General features: G+C 34.1%; 1 protein-coding gene across 1 annotated transcript in view; it reads left to right on the plus strand.

Moving 5' to 3' along the window:
- Positions 1–19160, plus strand: part of NDUFV2 (NADH:ubiquinone oxidoreductase core subunit V2) — a 32560-nt gene extending 13400 nt beyond the window's left edge. The window contains exons 2-8 of the mRNA XM_028524699.2: positions 1920–1985; positions 3746–3808; positions 3895–4011; positions 8254–8422; positions 9683–9792; positions 14609–14685; positions 17969–19160. Coding sequence (XP_028380500.1) covers positions 1920–1985; positions 3746–3808; positions 3895–4011; positions 8254–8422; positions 9683–9792; positions 14609–14685; positions 17969–18062 — 696 coding nt within the window. The 3' untranslated portion in view covers positions 18063–19160. The remainder of the gene's footprint in view (positions 1–1919; positions 1986–3745; positions 3809–3894; positions 4012–8253; positions 8423–9682; positions 9793–14608; positions 14686–17968) is intronic.
- The last annotated feature ends 237 nt before the right edge of the window (positions 19161–19397 follow it).

Here is a 19397-nt window from a genome sequence, read left to right on the forward strand (position 1 = left end):
CGATCAATTTTTACCTAATGTATAAGCCTGCCCACCTCTCCATATACACAACAGAACTGAATGTTATCTTTTAAAAAACCTCTTTGCTAATTTGATAGCTGGAAAATGTTAACTCATTTAAAGTTGCATGTTTTTAATTACTGGTAAGTTTAACTGTTTGAATTTTGTGACATTTTTGTTTACATTTACTCATTTTTTTCACAAATTTATATGTATTCATGACCTCAAGCTGTTGACTTTTTGTAATCAAATGTGTTTAAGATTCTGGAGTCATCAGTGTAGAGTTAATAGATGAAAACAGATAAGCTATCAGTGGCAAAGAACTGTAGAATACAGAACATAGAATAGAACTCAGTCCTGAAAACACCTAACCTGAGGGAGCACATAAAAAGCCAGCAAAGTAAGCAGAAAATGTTGGGTTAGAACAAGAAAAGAGAGGATTGGATACTTTCCCTACTCTTAAATTAATCCTTCCTTACTTGATTATGAAATCCTCTGTTTTCTCATATAATTTAGTTAAGTAACTCACTGTTACTCAGTAGAAATTGTTATTTGATTTAAAATATGTGTGTATGTATATCTTCTCAGATAAGGTGGTTGTAGGAACTCTTATAAATGTTAGTTTCTGTTCATCTTTCAAAGCTTTATGCTGATGTTGTTATTATAATGTTATTTGGGAATTATGGCCTTAGTTTTATGTTTATTTTTATACAGGTTCTGGACAGGCAAATCAGGGATATAGGCATAACCTTATATTAATTCAGAGATTAACCCTGAAACAATTTGGGAGAAATTGAATAAAAGTATAACAACATAAAATGTCATATCATCACTTGATATGTGTTGCATTTTAAAAAAATTATCATATATCTCTGACACAAAAAATATAATGAACACTGTGTATTCACTTGATGCCTAAGAGAGAAACAAAACCTAAATGGTTGAAGCCCCCTGTGTACCACTAGTCGATTGAATGCTCTCCTTCCACATTATCCTAATGCTGATACTTATTACTCCCATATTTTTTTATATCTACCATTCTTTGCCTGGGCCTTGTTTTGTTAGTTAAAGCGAATGCTCTATGTAAACTTACTTCTTTAGCTGAAATATTATTTAGACCTAGGCAACTGATAAATATATGATTGTGTTGTATCACTTTATTTCTGTTATGTTTGGCTTCTTTTTGAATCCAGCTCTTCTCCACGCTTGGTTTAATCCAGTGTTCTACCATCTGTTATTAATACACCTCCAAAATCAGAGGATTTCTGAACAATAATTGAATTACTTTTGTGTGGGGATGGGGAGTGGAGAAGGTAGAAATGATGGAAGGAGCAACAGAGCAAAGAGGAATGAAATGCAATGGAGAGAGTGATCAAATGGATTTCTTCCAAAACAATTGAGTATGGTCTGCATAGCATCCATCATAAGCAGCTTTCTGAAACTGCTTGTATGGCAGAAGTTTCTGAACTAAGTAAAGAAAAAGGAAGATAAAGTAGACTGTGACTCATTTGTACAAAATGAAAACATGTTTATGGATGTCCACACTAAATGAAAGCTGGCATCCAACTTGATTCAGACAAAAGTGAAAAGCCAGTGAGTTAATGATATGTTAACTCTTACAAATGTATTCCAGTGGAGTGTTGTAGAAAGAATACAGAACTCAAGATCTGGTTTTTCCTGGTTCTTCCACTTACTCTTATATGTGACCTTAGGCAAGTTAGTAACCTTACCTTTGGATCTCCATTTTTTTATACCTCTCTTAAAATAAAATGGGTGCGGTGTAGGTTGGTAGACCATGTCTCTTAAGATCTTTTACTTCTATAAATTGATTCTGTTGTTTTTAGTTATGAATCTTAAAGTATTACCATAGGAAAAATTTCTTAAGGCTTGTGATTTACTAAATTATCTTAAAATTTTAGGGAAGACATACAAGGAATTTGCATAAGACAGCTGTGCGAAATGGAGCTGGAGGAGCCTTATTTGTGGTAAGTTACTAGATTTCTTCACAATGAAAAGACTTGAAAATTTGGGTAAATCTGTTGTAATAATCCAAAATATCTTAAATAGCCATGTCTTTGGTATATCCTGACCATAGTGGGAATTTAAATATAGCTAATTGTAAATTCACTACTTTTCAAAAGATGTGTGGCTCCAGCTGAACTTCTCAAGTTTAAGTTGGTACCAGGGCAACTCTGGGAATAAGAATTTAGATTATTTGGTGAAATTACTGTGAGTGAGCCCTAACCTGTTTTCACACTTGGAGTTCTTAAATCTTAGACGTTGGTTCACTGAAGATTCTGAGGCTGCAACTTGGGGAATCCCAAAATGGCACTAGTTAGAAACTTAGGGATTTTAGTAGTAGAGTGAATATACTGGCAGTCAGCCTTTGTATTTTTGGTTTCCAGGATTTAACTACAGGTAAAAGTCAATGACCTCCCCTGCTTAGTTGTACAATTCAGAAAGGATAAGATAATTTAGCCCCCTTCTCTGACAAAGATACAGTTTTCAGGTGTTACTCTCATATTGTTTAACTAATGGTGGTTTACTGGACTTGTATGATTTAGAGTTAGTGGTATAGTTTTATAAACTGAATTATTTCCAGGGTCAGTCGTAATTGGCATACTATTGATAAGTAAATTCCTGCTTTATATTTTATCATCTTTGTCTAAAAACATTAAGTATGCAATGTTTGAGATCATTGTCCAAAGTTTTCATTTTTCCTCTTCTGTGTCCTTGAAGAGAAACTGAGTGTTAGAGATTCAGTTCTGTGTTCACCTTACATACAAAACATTAATCATTGTAAGTGTTCATCTCATTGTGACTCATAAGATTTCCTGTTGATGTGCTATTTCTTGTGAGTTTTTAAAGAGGGCTTGATCTTTTATGGAGAAAAATAAAGCTTCTTACTGTTGGCTAGTTTCTGTTACAGAAAACTAGCTATTGACTAGTTTCTATTACATAGGGAAGAGATGGTGTTTTTGCACCTTCCCTAAAGTAGTGAGTCCCTTTGACAATTGGATACCCTCTCTTGGAAAAATGCACATATGTTCACACTCAAAATTCTGTCTTTATAAGGCTTCCAATAATTAGTAATGTTTTGGTAATTATACTAGAAGACCTTATTCTCTAATTAAGTTGGATAACTGTTTTTTTTGGTCCTAAAGCTACTTCTCTTAAACATTAAATAGTGATTTCTAAAATTTTCTAAAATTTTGGATTCTGCTAACATTACTTTGGTTATCATATTCATTACATGTGTATTTAATAGTTGGTTTAGTCATTCTTTAAAAAAATTTTGTATTTATTTTTATGTTTTACAGTGGTTCCAATTATTTCCCCCTTCAATCCCTCCGCCCAGCCCGCCCCCTACTTCCATAGTCAGTCCCCACCCCATTGTCCATGTCCATGGGTCCTTCATATATGTTCCTTGACAAATCCCTTCACCTTCTTTCAAACAGTCCCCTCTCCCCTCTCCTCTCTTACTGCTGTCAGCCTATTGTGATTCTATGCCTCTGGTTCTATTTTGTTCATTCATTTATTTTATTCATTAGATTGTTCTTATAAGTGAGATCATGTGCCATTTGTCTTTCTCTGCCTTAGACATTCTTTTTGGTGCAGGGATAGATAGATTTGAATCTGTTGAAAATAAAGTGAAGAGATTAAATAATCAGTAATAGTAATGTGCAAAGTTATTCACACTTTTGAGGAATTTTAATAATTTTGAAATTTTTTTTCTTTTGATTAGCACAGAGATACTCCTGAGAATAACCCAGATACTCCATTTGATTTCACACCAGAAAACTATAAGGTATGATGAAATTAACATTATAATTAATATACAAAATATTTAGTATCTTCAGGTATATAAAAACAGGTGCTTTTTCTTTGATACAGAGAATAGAAGCAATTGTAAAAAACTATCCAGAAGGGCATAAAGCAGCAGCTGTGCTTCCAGTCCTGGATTTAGCCCAAAGGCAGAATGGATGGCTGCCCATCTCTGCTATGAACAAGGTACTGACTTTATTGTTGCCTTCGATCAAAAAGAGGTGAGATTGTGAATAGTAACTCCCTTGTATAGAAATGTCTCTGACAGTCATTAATGTCAAAATATAAGAGTTTGGAGACCTTTAATCATTTAGATATTTCCCCAAATTACATTTGTGTTTTTGTTGGTTCCCTTAATAATGCTGAGAACTGAAAAGGTAGAGTTTTTATTTTTATTTTTTATTGTTTATTCTATTACAGATATCCCATTTTTCCCCCTTCACTTTCCCTGACTCAGCCCACCCCCACTTCCATAGTCAATCCCCATACCGTTATCCGTGTCCATGGGTCCTTTAAGTAAGTTCTTTGATTAATCCCTTCACTTCTTTCCATCAGTCCCTACTTTTCCCCACCCCTCTTATAGCTGTCAGTCTATTCCATGTTTCCATGCCTCTGGTTCTGTTTTGCACATTAGTTTATTTTGTTCATTATATTCCTTTTCTGAGTGAGATCATATAATATTTGTCTTTTGCCAGCTGACTTATTTCACTTAGCACAATAGTCTCCAGTTCCATCCATGTTATTGCAAAAGGCAGGAGTTTCTTCTTCTTCTTTTTTTTTTTTTTTGCTGCATAATATTCTATTATGTAAATGTACCACAAGTTTTTTGGTCCACTAATCTGCTGATGGGCACTTAGGCTATTTCCAAATCTTGGCTATTGTAAATTGTGCTACTGTGAACATAGGGGTGCAAAAATTCTTTTGAATTGGTGTTTTGGGAGCCTTAAGATATATTCCCAGCAGTGGAATCGCTGGGTCAAAAGGCAGTTCCATTTTTAATTTTTTGAGGAAATTGCCTACTGTTTTCCACAGTGCCTGCAGCAGTCTGCATTCCCACCAACAGGGCACTAACAGTGGAGAAAGGGTTCCCTTTTCTCCACATCCTCACCAGCCCTTGATTATTAATGATGGTCATTCTGACAGGTGTGAGGTGATACCTTATTGTAGTTTTAATTTGCATCTCTGATGGCTAGTGATGTTGAGCATCTTTTCATATGTCTATGGGCCATCTGATGTCCTCCTAGGAGAAGTGTCTGTTCAGGTCCTTTGCCTATTTTTTAATTGGATTGTTTCTTCCTGGTGTTTAGTCATATGAGTTCTTTATATATTTTGGAGATTAAGCCCCCGTCTGATACATTGTTGGCAAATATGTTCTTCCATAGTCATTCCTTTTCATTTGTTTATGGTTTCTTTAGCCATGTAGAAGCTTTTTAATTTTGACGTAGTCCCCTTTGTTTATTTTTTCCTTTATTTCCCTTGCCCTAGGAGATATATTGACAAAAATAGTGCATTGTGAGATAATCTGGAATTTTACTGCATGTGTTTTCCTCTAGGATTTTTATGGCATCCTGACTTATATTTAAATCCTTTATCCATTTTGACTTTATTTTGGTGTATGGTGTAAGTTGGTGGTTCATTTTCATTTTTTTGCATGTACTAGTCCAGTCTCTGAAAATGTAAAACATGGTATATTACACTTGAGCGTGGCACCTTGGAATCAACAACCTACAGAAGTGCTATGGATGATTAATTTAAGTTAGTCTAGTCATATTTAAAATTCATTTTTTAGTCACATTTTCAGCACTATTCCAGTATCAAGTTTACTCATTCTATTAATATAACTACAGTTGTGTGGTACTATGTTACAGTGTATACATTATTTACAAAGTACTATACAAAACTGTATATTATCTGATTCTTATGAGAGTCATAAAACTAATAAACCAATGTGATATAATGGAAAATATATTTGACTTTGAGCTAAGAAGTCTTGATTTTTCTCTGGACATACTTCCTCATCTGCAGTGAAAATCTTTTCCAAATGTTACGTTACAATTTCTAACTGATAAGAGCTAGGAACTATTTTCAATGCAACATGGTTTCTACTTGACTGACTCTGCAGAGCTTGTGTTCCACTTCATTCTTCTTTTTTACTTTCTAAATTTTATTTGGTCTATTACGGTAGACCACTATCATCTTTCTTGGAGAATAGGAATGTCCTCGATTTATCTAATAGAATCTCAAATGCAGATTTTAGATTTAGTTCACTGATCTCTTACTTGCTTTGTACAGTACCCTAATACTGTTGTGAACCCCTAGTATTTTTTCAACTATGAAAAAGTGTTATAAAGCAAGCTCGGTTAGTACTATACTTAGTAAACATAGACAGGTTTTTTTTTTTTTTAAATAAATCACATTTCTTTGGGGTTACACATTGTTTTCCATATAACAGTAGCCAACTTTCTAAATAATTATTGTGGTATTTTTTGAATTATAGATACTTTTTGCAAAAACATGTTTTTAATAATGACAGACTTTTTGGAAGTCTTGCTGAGAGGTAAGTTTAGCAGAGCAAAATAAAATAAATGAGAAACTAATATGAGAACATTTAAAAAATATTGTCCTGTTCTATTTTGAATTGGATGTTTATGTGTGAAAAGCAGGAAATAGCATATACAGAAAGCAATCAAGATTCTTTCCGCTTTACATTTGAGATTTAATGTTACTGTCTCTTTGACCCCAAAGAAAAGCCCAACCTTACAACAAGCAAAATCCAGAAACTCATGTATTAGTTCCTTAAGCATTACTGTGGTTCAAAGCCTTACTTCCAGTGGTAGGGCTCCAGTATGTATGTTTTCAGGTTCCAGCAGGTATATTTTGAGACAGCTTCCCAGATTTAGAGGTACATACCTAGTTTAGTATCACCAAATAAATCACAGGTGAGCTGTGATTAAATGTTTTGAGAATACTTTTCCTTTAGAATCCCTCATATGAGAAAGTTCAACATATATGCCATCTAAAATGTCATTTAGTGAGCTCTTCTTTTATGTCAAAACAAGGATACATATGTTACTTTTAAGAATGCCAGATAGCAGCAGCCCTGCTTGGTGTGGCTCAGTGGATTGAGTGCTGACTTGGGAACCAAACGGTTGCTGGTTTGGTTCCTAGTCAAGGCACATGCCTGGGTTGCAGGCCAGGCCCCCACTTGGGGGCATGCAAGAGGTAACTGATCACTGTTTCTCTCCCTGTCTTTCTCTCTCCCTTCCCCTCTTTCTAAAAATAAATAAATAAAATCTTTAAAATATATTTTAAAAAAAAGAATGCCAGACAGCAAATCTGAAGATTTGATAGATTAGTAATATTAGATCACTGAGAAAGTTGTAGCCAGGATTAGTCATGATAGACTGTGTGTGGACCAGACCTAACAGCTAAAAAATGCCTTGTACACTAACAGACTTGCCCTGACCGAGAGAGTTGTGCTTAGATAGTGAGTCCCTTGGTTCTGAATACCTCACACCTCCACATCCCCTGCCCAATATATCAAAACAAATATTTTCTGTAAATACCTTGATGTGAAAGGTTGGGAAGTACTACTAGTCTGTAAGATTCATAGGAAATAGTAATGCGTGGATTGTACTGGAGAGGCATGTGTGTGTAGATATGTAAACCAATAGTAGCTAGTAGGTAAGCCTTTATTCTCAACTGTTTTTCTATTGCCATACCATTTGCATACATTATACATCACCAGTAACATCAAGGCTTTTTTGAAAAATTGGTGAAAGGTTGAAAAATAATGTTTTAGAGTTTGGTCAGCAAGTTTTTGCCATTTAGAAATTTTAAATTACAAAATAATGAGTTGAAATTATCAAAATAGAAATTCTTTTTTTTTAAAGATTTATTTATTTATTTTTAGAGAGGGCAGGGAGGGAGGGAGGGAGAGAGAGAGAGAGAGACACACACACAGAGAGAGAGAGGAGAGGAGAGAGAGAGAGAAACATCAATGTGGGGTTGCTGGGGGCTGTGGCCTGCAAATCAGGCATGTGCCCTGGTTGGGAATGGAACCTACAACACTTTGGTTCACAGCCCGCACTCAATCCACTGAGCTATGCCAGCCAGGGCAAAATAGAAATTCTTAATAGTGAAAGATTTAAAGATTTGGAGGAAAAAGATTGTTTTGCAGAGATGAAGACTGGGGTCACCATTAGCTTCTGGGCTCTGTATAGGTTTTTTTTTTTTTTTTAAGTGTAAGGCGTCTGCAAAAATTAAAGGATTTATACTTTGCACATTCCAAGTACAGGTATATTTTCTGCTTTTGAACTTTTCTGTTTTTAACCATATTTAAGCAATACTGAAATATGCATTTTACAACATACCTAAAGCTCAATTATTAAACCTTATAATTATTTAAAAATTTCCTAATATTTTTAGGTTGCAGAAGTTTTACAAGTACCTCCAATGAGAGTCTATGAAGTGGCAACTTTTTATACAATGTATAATCGAAAGCCAGTTGGAAAGTATCACATTCAGGTCTGCACTACTACACCTTGCATGCTTCGAAACTCAGACAGCATACTGGAAGCCATTCAGAAAAAGCTTGGTATGGGACGCATTATATTTATAAACTTTTATGAAAATTAGAATTGTCTTTCTAGAGTTGACCTATTTCTACCTGACTTTTCCAACTTTTGTTATCTTACTGGATCTGTACTTCATGAGTAAACTTTTGTCATCCTGTTTATCTACCTTTATTTCTTCATAAATAAAGGTTTTCAGCCTCAAGCTGAATTTTCACCTTTTCTTTTGTAATCATTAAGTATGCTGGAAAAGCTTGTAGGAATTTTAAAATTCTCATTGTTTAGGAAATTAAGTTTCATTGTGATAGCATGTGCTATGTAAAAAAATGACTATATTGTCCTTTTGTTCTTTCACACTAGCCTTGGGACAAATTGAATATGAGAATGGTAAGAATGCTTCAGGAAGGAAAGTTTGAAATGGGATTTTATTTTTTTCTATATAAAACTTCCATTGCTGCACTTATAACTATATGTAGCAAATAAAGTAAAATGTTTTTTAAAAAATATTTCTGTTACTAAATATAATGTGAAGTACTTGCATGTTGTAAATATAGTTGGGGAGTATTGAAGTATGTAAAATAGAAACCTGAAAACTATAAACCATAATCCCCCCCGCCTTCAAGATAAAATTCTGATAAAAGTTGAGTATATTAATTTTAGATTTTATATTGTTTAGGTTTTTCATTATTAAATACATAAGTGTAATATGTCTGAATTTGCTTTTGCACTTTGACTACAGCGTAATGTTTCATTTTTCTATTATAACAAGTTATTCTGCAGTTTTGTGTATACTTATCTTTGAATACTTAACCTATTATATAATGAGATTGTTTTAGGAAGTAGAATTGATGTGTCAGATTTTACTTTCTTTTGCCAAAATGCCTTCCCTTAAGATATCAGAGTAATTGTTTTCTTCACATTCTTAATGATGTTTGACATTAGCAGTGTTCTGAGCCTTTGTCAATCTGATAGTATAAATGATTTTAGTAGGTTGTTCATTATCACAGTCAAAATGAAAATTGTGCAGTCTGATACAACATACCCTGGAGAAGAGTAGGAGTCCCCTGAAATTTGATTGTTTTTAAAGGAATGAGTTCACTTAAGAAATCCTTGAATGTTCTAGTAAAATTATACAGGGTTGTTTTCTTTAAGAAATTTAGTGCTCATAAATGTTTTTTGTATATCACCATAATATGTTGTTGGTTTGTTTTCTTTTTTCTTTTTAAAATCATATTGCTATTAAAATATAATCTGGTCCTTACACTGATCATTTATATTTTTAGGAATAAAGGTTGGGGAGACTACACCTGACAAACTTTTCACTGTTATAGAGGTGGAATGTTTAGGGGCCTGTGTAAATGCACCAATGGTTCAAATAAATGACAACTACTATGTGAGTATTTCACTAAATATAAATTAAAGTTGTATGATGTCATATTTAAAATACTTGTTTTCCCATCCTGTAAATGTTGGTTTGTGAATTACTCATTTAGAAGAAACTGTTGACATAAATACCCAGAGGTTTTTTTGTTTTTGTTTCTTGGTATTCTATTCTTTGATTTTCAAAAATCAAAGAATATAAAACCTTTCATAAAAATATGCCAATTTTAAAGATTTTAGTTCTTTATTTTTATAGAGAGGGGAAGGGAGGGAGGGAAAAAGAGAGGGAGAGCTACATTGATGTGCGAGAGAAACATCATTTGGTTGCCTCTCTCACAACCCCCAACCAGCAACCTGGCCTGCAACCCAGGCATGTGCCTTGACTGGGAATCAAACCTGCAATCTTTTAATTCATAGGCTGTCATTCAAACCAATGAGTCATACCAGCCTGGCGAAAATATGCCAGTTTTAGCTTCTACAGAATTGTCCACCAGATGGCTTTGAAAAATTTATTTTTAAAAATGTTTGCATTTAGCCCTAGGAGATGATATATTTGTAAAACTTTTAAATTATGAAAAATTTAGTAGTTGACATATATTTGATTGGCCAAAAAGTCTGTACAGTTTTTCTGTAAAATAAAACACATTCTTCATTTTCACCAATAACTTTATTCATTTGTATATTTTGAGTATGTCTCCTATCTCCTACATGTGTAGTGTTGATTGTTGTCAATTAATGTCTTGATTTAATAGCTATCAACTTCAGCTGGTTTACCCACCTGTGGAGCATTGTCCAGTGAAAAATCTCTAGCATGAAACTCCACAAACCACTTCTGACAATGTTTATTTAATCAGTCACGGCACTTTCTCCATATGCCGCACAAATCTTTTTTTGCGTTTCAGTTGCATTTTTGCCTTTCTTGAAATAATAAAGCATCATATGCTGAAAATGTTGCATATGTTCTTTAGTTTTCAACATTAAAATGGCTACATGATAATTTACCTGTTTTTTTTCTTTAAGTGCATGCCAATATGACAGCTGTCACAATACAACCTAACAAAATTGTTTTGAATGAAGTTCAAGACAACTAAGCACTAACTAGAGCCACCTTACAGAAAAAAACAATCTTTTTGGCCACACCAATAAATACAGAAAAGAACCACCAGGACTTAACAGATAATAACATTTTCCACACTTAAGTAAATTATTTTTATTCTTATTTTTATTTGTAGAGATAAGCTATAGATGCAAGTAAACTGTTCTCATTTCCACCCAAAGGCCAATTATTTCCATTCATTCCAAGAGGTTCATTCCACTATTCATTCCACTATCATATATTTAGTGTATATTCTTCCTTTACATGTTTTTCAACTTTTTACATATATGTATCCAGCCATACTAACATGTAATTCTATATTAGTTTTTCTGACAATTTTACAGAGATAGTATCATACCTCTTTTTTAGTACTGTTTTAGCCAGATACCACAAGTTTCTTTTTATTTTATTTTTTTTAAATCCTCACCCGAAGATATGTTTACTGATTTGGGAGGTGGCGGCGGGGGCGGGGGGACAGAGAGACAGAGACAGAAACATCAGTTGGGTACCCACAACCTGGGTATGTGCCCCAACTGGGAATCGAACCCACAACCTTTTGGTTTTGGGGATGATGCTCCAACCAACTGAGCCACCTAGCCAGGGCCATTTTTCATAAGTTTTGGTAAGTAATAGTTTCAACATTTAGTTCTAAATATTTTTAAATTTGCATTTTGACCTTAGACATAATACCCAAGTATGTAGTCTATTTATCTCTTTTTTTAATTGCCTGCTAGTCTAATGATATCATGGTTTTTATTTATATCTTGTTAGCTCATACTTCTTAAAAATTTGTTTGTGGAAATTCTTTGAGGCTAGTATTAAAGGTGTATTCTTCTGAAAGAGATTTGCTTTGCTACTGTCTAGAAGTCTTGGAAATGCTACTGACCCAAAAGAGAGTCCCTCATACCTTCCCCTTAGCCCCCCAAATGTTGTAAAGTTCTAGGCTAGCAGTTTTTTAAGGGATGGTTTAATTTCTAGTTACCAGCTTTTTGGGGTTTTAACTTCATGTGGTTTGCATGTCTCTTGTGACCTGGGGCCTTGTCCCTTGCCCCTCTAGATCAGCAATTTTCAACCTTTTTCATCTCATGGCACACAAACTAATTACTAAAAATTCTGCAGCACAACAAAAATTATATTTTTTACCGATCTGACAAAAAAATTTAAAAAGGTATATATTTTTTAAATCCTCACTTGAGGATATGTTTTTATTTGAGAGAGAGAGAGAGAGAGAGAGAGAGAGAAACATTGATCAGTTGTCTCCCATACACACCCCAACTGTGGATCAAACCCTCAATCTAGGTCTGTGCCCTGACTAGAAATCAAACCTACAACCTTTTGGTGTACAGGATGATGTTCCAACTGAGCATCTGGCCAGGGAGTTATAATTTTGATTCATTCACACTAGACAGCTGTTGTATTGGCTGTTGTCATTTTTTTATTTGACAATTTAAGGGAAAAGAGGTCAGTGTCCCCGATTAAATAGGCAGTTATGCATGTTTTAAAAATTCTTGTAACATACCAGTTGAAAATCACTGTTCTAGACTATGAAACCCTAAAGCTAAGTTTGCTTGGTATTCCACTTCTCTACTTGGGTTTTCTTTGAGTTTTTGGTTTCTGGGTGTTTCTTTTTGCTAGTATATTGATGAAATTTAAAAGCATTTGTGGTTGTTACAACAGGAAGTTCAATCAGGATAGCTATTTTGCCATAATGCCTGAAATGGATATCTATAACTTTTTTTAATGAAGGTGAAATTTGATTTCTTTGGCCTTTTAGATTTCTAGGGTGTTTTCATTTCCTGTAGTGATTTTCTTTATTTTAATGATCAGTAATTTAAATTTTTTTCTATTTCCCATGCTTTAAAAAAAAGCCCTTTAAACATAAGGCAACAACTGTACCTTTTCTTATAGTTCTGCAATTTATTCATAATAATGAGGATCTTGATTTAAGGAGGAATTAGACAGTCAAGACTTTATATGAAGTGATATAAAGCTAAATATGGTAGCCCATGGATTTCAAGAGCTAAAGATTCTTCCAGTTAGTAGTAGTATAGTCTTTGGCAAGGCAGTTATTGTTATGTATCTCAATTCAGTGGAAAAATGCAGCAGTCATACAAACTTTGATTGGATCCTACTTGGGGAAAAAAACAGTTACCACATTTTGAGGATGGTTAGATAGAATTGAGTATGGACTTGACATTTGATTTTTATTAAGGAATTATTATTAGTTAATTAGGTGTGGTAATGGCATTGCTATTTAAGAAAAATTTTTTATTCTTTGGAGATGGCCTCCTGAAGTACTAGGGGTGCAGTATTATCTCTACAACTTGCTTTCAAACGGTGCGACCCAAAAAAGAGCATATGGGTACATAATGCAAATATGGCAATTTAAAAATTGTTCAGTCTGGGTAGGAATATGGTTACTCATGTTAGCTTTATAAGTTCTCATAATAAAGATTTGGGGGGAGGCATAAAGTCATTACATGAGTTTAAAGATTTATTCTAGCTATGAAGTTCTGAACATCTGTTAAGCCATTAAGTTTCAAAGCAACTTTTTCTTCTCATAAACGTTTAATTCAACCAATATTAAAGCTTTTATGTGATCAGGTACTGGAGATACAGTATTGAATCATGATTTCCCTAGCATAGTACTAGGGTACTACAAAACATTTTGTTAAATACTTAACAGTTTTGAAGGGAGAGAGGGGATATAATGTAGTTTAGGCATTTTTCTCTTAGTTTAATTTTGCCATTCTGTTTTGACTGTCTTTTGATTAAACTTGGGTTGTAGCAGCTAGGCATACAAGTACACGTATTTCAGTTGTATTTGTTATTCAAAATAACAGAACCCTTTCTTGAGTTAAAAATTTTACACAGGGGCCTGGCTGGCGTAGCTTAGTGGATTGAGCACAGGCTGTGAACCAAGCATCGCAGGTTCGATTCCCAGTCAGGGCACATGCCTGGGTTGCAGGCCATGGCCCCCAGCAACCGCACATTGATGTTTCTCTCTCTCTCTCTCTCTCTATCTATCTCTATCTCCCTCCCTTCCCTTTCTAAAAATAAATAAATAAAATCTTTAAAAAATTTTTTACACAGGTGCAGTATATAAAATATAGAGCAGTTTTAGTTAAAATGGAGTTTGGAGGGTTAGGGTCATCAAAATAAATGTGTCAAAAATAAGGGTTGTGTTTTTTTTTTAACTTTCTCTTTGAAAATTAAGTGAATTTTGAAACTGAATTTCACCTGGGAAAGAAAGAAGATATCACTGGGGTAGTAGATATTTAGGTCATATACTTTTAAGTTACTGTGCTTGCTGGTTCTAATTACTATTTGCCATCTCAGTGTTTCTTCAGTGGCGTAGCATTTGTTGAGCGTCTGCCATGGCACCGTTCTGTTTTATATATTTTCTCATTGAATTCTCAAGTATGTTTACAATTGAAGAAGGACTTGGGAGGCTGAGTAACTTGTCTAAGATTACTAACTAGTAAGTGATGGAGTGAGGACTGAAATACAGAACTATCATACTTCAAAGCACTAGTCTGTATTGCCTCTTCCACAGCAGCTCTTACTGCATATTGCATTTAGCAGTATGTACTATATGATATATAGAAGTTATTTAGTTGCTGTTACCTTGATAACTAACTTGTAAATTGAGAGAGACAAACAATAAACTAAGTGATGTTAGGGATTTATACAGCTTTCAGTAGTAGAAAATAATTCTAATATTTTTTTGTAGGAGGATCTGACACCTAAGGATATTGAAGAAATTATTGATGAGCTCAAGGCTGGCAAAACTCCAAAACCTGGGCCAAGGTATGCTTTTATTTTTATATAATAAATTTTAAAGCTTTAACCTGAATTAGTCTTTCACATAAACTTAGTTTCTAAAACTTTATACTCCTACCCTTACTGGTGTGGCCCAGTTGGCTGGGCTTCATCTCATAAAGCCAAATGTTGCCAGTTCCATTCCTAGTCAGGACACATGCCTGGTTGCAGGTTCGGTGCCCCGTAGGTGCACGTAGGAGAGGCAACTGGTCAATGTTTCTCTTTTACATCTGTGTTTCTCTCCCTCGCTCTCTCCTTCCCTTCCCCTCTCTCTAAAAATAAATAAATCTTAAAAAAAAACAATAAAACTTCATACCCGCGTTCACAGAAGTTGTTAGGAACCTTGGATAGTATCTATACCAACCCATCATCTAAAGAATTTTTTTCCTCCTCTAAAACCCTATCAGATAATCATCTAGTATCTACTTGAATGTTTATAGAGAAGGGAAATTTACTACAAAGAAATCTAATTTATTATTTAAAAGTTCACATTGCCAAAAGATTGACTCCAAGTCTGTCTCCTAATACCTAACGGTCCTATTCTACCTTTTGAATTAACAGAAGGTAAATTGTATGTGTATTTATGTTTAATATGTATAAAAATCATTATATTTATGTTGTTTTTCTCAACTGGGTGTTACTAATATTTGTGGGGTTTTTAATATATTTTATTGATTATGCTATTATAGTAGTCCCATCCCCTCACCTTTAATCCCCTCTGCCCTGCACAGCTCCTCCCACATGCATTCCCCGAACCCTTAGTTCATGTCCATGGGTCATACATATAAGTTCTTTGGCTTCTCCATTTCCTATAGTATTCTTAACCTTCCCCTGTCTATTTTGTATCTGCCATCTATGCTACTTATTCCCTGTAGAAGGTAATTTTTATACATCTTCCACATGACAGATGGCTCTTCAGTCACTTAAAATAGCTATCTTGTCTTCCCCATATCCTTTTCTCAGATTTAATATCCACAGTTATTTCATTGTTTTTCCTTGTATTAAAGAGTTTGGTCTCTCTCCTCTCAGGTTTTTCTAGCTGACTAGCGACCTTCTTAATGTGATACAAAGTAATCACATTGTTGTTTGATACAGACACACACACGCGCGCGCGCGCCATATGCCAAACAGTATGCAGAGCATTATAGGATTGGCTCCTTTGTTCCAGACATTATGCTTGTAATAATGAATCCTAATTACATCAACTCTGGCCTCAGATATATTACACCATTAATTGCATGTATAATCAGTTATGCATAGATCTTTTTCAACTTAAGCACAGTTTACCTAGTTTGCTCCTATCCTGCATTTGTGTTATACTAATTACCAGTACTTTTCTTTCAATTATGAACCTGAGCCTTTGCTGCTAAACAAACCTCTATTCCGTATCTATTTGTTCACATCACTTCTTAATACTAGCAAATATTAGTATGGGTAATACAGTTGTAATCCTTTTGTAAGTATTTCTTTCTTCTTATATTATAAAATTTCTTTCATTCAACATATTTGTAGGTTTTAATGTCCATATAGTATTCTAATGTATTAAAAGATCTGTGATATGTGTGTGTTTTAAGATTTTATTTATTTACTTTTGGAGAGAGAGAAAGAGGAAGAGAAGTATTGATGTTTGAAAGAAACATCAATCAGTTGCCTTTTGCATGCCCTAAACTGGGGACCTGGCCCACAACTCAAGCTTGTGTCCTGACTGGGAATCGAACCAGCAACCTTTCAGTTCATAGGCCAGCACTCAATCCACTGAGCCACAGCAGCCAAGGCTGATGTGTTCTTTATTCCTGTTTTAAAATGTATTTTCCTACTTTTTGTTACAAATAACAAAAACCCTGCAGTTGGATTGCTGTCAGAGGGAATGAGTGGTTCTATAAACCATAAGAGGGAACCTATGAAAGAGAAGAAAGGTTCTTCACAATAAATTAATTTCATTATTTCATTGGCAGTCAAAGAATAGCAGGTATGCCTGTTACTACTTATTTAAAAATTACAAAGCCAAATATTATTTTTATTGAAGTTAAATGTCATTTTCCCACTTACCTTACAACAATTTCAGGCTCTGACATATAGTACACACTGTCTGTTTTTTTTATCTGGTTTTTATTGTGACCTATAATGCAAATATGTTAACTAATTTCTTACTTTAGGCATTCTTTGTTACAGTTTTCTACTTTGCTACTTGCATTATATAATGTAATAGCTAGAAAATATCTAATAAATGATTATGTGGGTTACTTTCCTGTCCTCTCAGCAAAAAAATCATTTTCTAGGACTCTAAAAAGAGACTTAAAAGATTGATGACAGAATGTGAAGGGCAAAGACAGAGGGCATAAAAAGATGTAAAGTGAACCAATTCTTCAGCTAAAACCTGTAGGAGGAATAAAGCAATTTAACAAAGTTAGGGAATAGGAAGGGTGAAGTCGGAATAGGTGCTGAGCTAGGCTGTTAGGGCAGAGGTTGAATGATCACCTGGGAAAGTATGTGTGTGGGTGACACAAAAACAGAAATTTTTCTCTGTGAATCAACTCCGTGTTGCTTCTCTTCATAGATTCCTATATAAGGACATAGTCTTGTTTTCTTTGTGTCTGTGTTAGAAACCTTGATCTGGTTCCTGTTTTTGGAAAAATTAATATGGTCTTTAAAAACATAAGTACAAATAGGTTTTGTCTTTACTGTTTCTAAGGGACATCTTCCCAAATCTTCCAGTTTCTGTTTACTTTCAAATATAGAATATAAGTGTGTATTCCCTTCTGTTCACTGTGGCAAATTGCAATCTAAATAAAATTCAAATATAAGAATAATAAATGTAGTGGCTGTTTTATTAAAACACAATTTTAAAAAATGTCCTGTGAGTTGGGTTATTTTCCTGTAGTTAAGCTCTGATCCTTAGGCAGTTGATGAGTCCCCTGAGACTTGGTTTCTGTATCTGTGAAATAAAGCCAGTGTCACTTGTCTCATGGCATTGTTGAGATTAAATGAGCTAATAAGGTATATACACTGCTCAATAAATGGAAACTAGTTTTAGTGTTGTTTTTATAATTATAGTGAGTTTTGATATTCACTATGTCAGTTTTCTTGTTTAAGAAGAGAAAAATCTTGTAGCAGTTGAAATGTTTGTGTTAAATAATCTATGCTACTTCCTGGGGGGAAAATAGTTATTTAACTGGGCTGTTGTAAGGTAACAATTATAATTTCTTTAAGTAAAATTTTATAAATGGTAATCACTAATAGTCAGTTTAACGTTACTTGCTTTTCTTTTCAGGAGTGGACGGTTTTCTTGTGAGCCAGCTGGGGGTCTCACCTCTTTGACTGAACCACCCAAAGGACCTGGGTTTGGTGTGCAAGGAGGCCTTTAATTTATATTGGATTGTAAATATGTCACTTGAAAATAAAGTATGAATCTTCTATACATACATTTTTAATATTATTTGTTCATTTCAGCCTTTGTACACCTTGGTGGTAACCTAGCAACTTGCACCTCTGTAAGTACCATGTCAAAACATCAGAGCTCCATTTTAAGATCTTCAGCTATCTATGGCTAACTATGAAGACATTATTCCATAATCTAGTTAATAGTAACTCCAATGCCCCTGTTTTCAACTGCCAGGTCATTTTTATCAATAATACTAAGTTATTGTGCCATAAAAATTGAAATTTCAAATACATTTTGCTTTTCCATCTTTAGCCATAGCCAAGTCTTAACATGATCTTTCTATAAACCTTATATATGTCAGTGTACCCTTTAAGTATTTTTATATTTATAGCACTCAGTTGTTACTGTATATCCAACTGGTAACTGATACCACAAGTGGATTATAGGTGTAAGTAAGGAGTCAAGATAGTTGTATCTAGATCATTTGAGTCCTTTAAAAAAATTTTGCCCATTTTTCTTGAGAATTCTGTCATATTTAACATTAAAACACTGCTTTTAATGATGGTGCCCTGAATACCTTTTAAAAATACCTGGCAGGTAAAATTTCATTATAATGATCCAAGATGGTTCCAAAATGTAAGTGAACACACTGATTAAAATTTCCTTGAAATTTCTAACAGCAGGAGATGACAACTATATCCTGGCCTATGTGTTTATCACCACTCACTCCCTCATTTCTTCTCAGTTCTTAATGGGGCTGTTTTTTAAAAAGGTATATTTGGAGAGGAAATTTACTTATTGCCATTTAATGGCAGAAATAAACCAAGAAACCAATTTTTCATCCTTCCTATTGGCAAAAAATTTAATGGCTATTTGGTGATTGTTTTGTTTTTGAGCTGATACTGAAAGTTACTAGGGGAAAAGCTACTGAATCCTCAGAATTGCTAGCTTTGTAACAAAGGGGCCATTGCTCCAGATAATTCTTAAGAGCACGTGATAATAGTTGTTAGAGTATTCACTGCAAAGACCTTACATCTGTATAGATTAAGTCATATAATAAACTATGTTTTGAGATTATATTTCTCATTTATTACATTCACCTTCCTGAAATAATGGCAGTTTCTTTAAAATGATCTAACTGGACTTACTGTAGTAAAACATGAGTTGTTGATTCTAAAGGTGTGAATATCTAAGATGGAGAGTAAATTTTGCCTAATGGGTTCTAGCTCAGTTATCAAATACACACATTTTAGGTGTCTTCTAGTAATAACCCTAAGTAAATGTGATGAAATTTAACTTGGGTTAAGAATAATATTTA

This window comes from Phyllostomus discolor, chromosome 9 (assembly GCF_004126475.2).
Source record: "Phyllostomus discolor isolate MPI-MPIP mPhyDis1 chromosome 9, mPhyDis1.pri.v3, whole genome shotgun sequence".
NCBI classification, from domain to species: Eukaryota; Metazoa; Chordata; class Mammalia; order Chiroptera; family Phyllostomidae; genus Phyllostomus; species Phyllostomus discolor.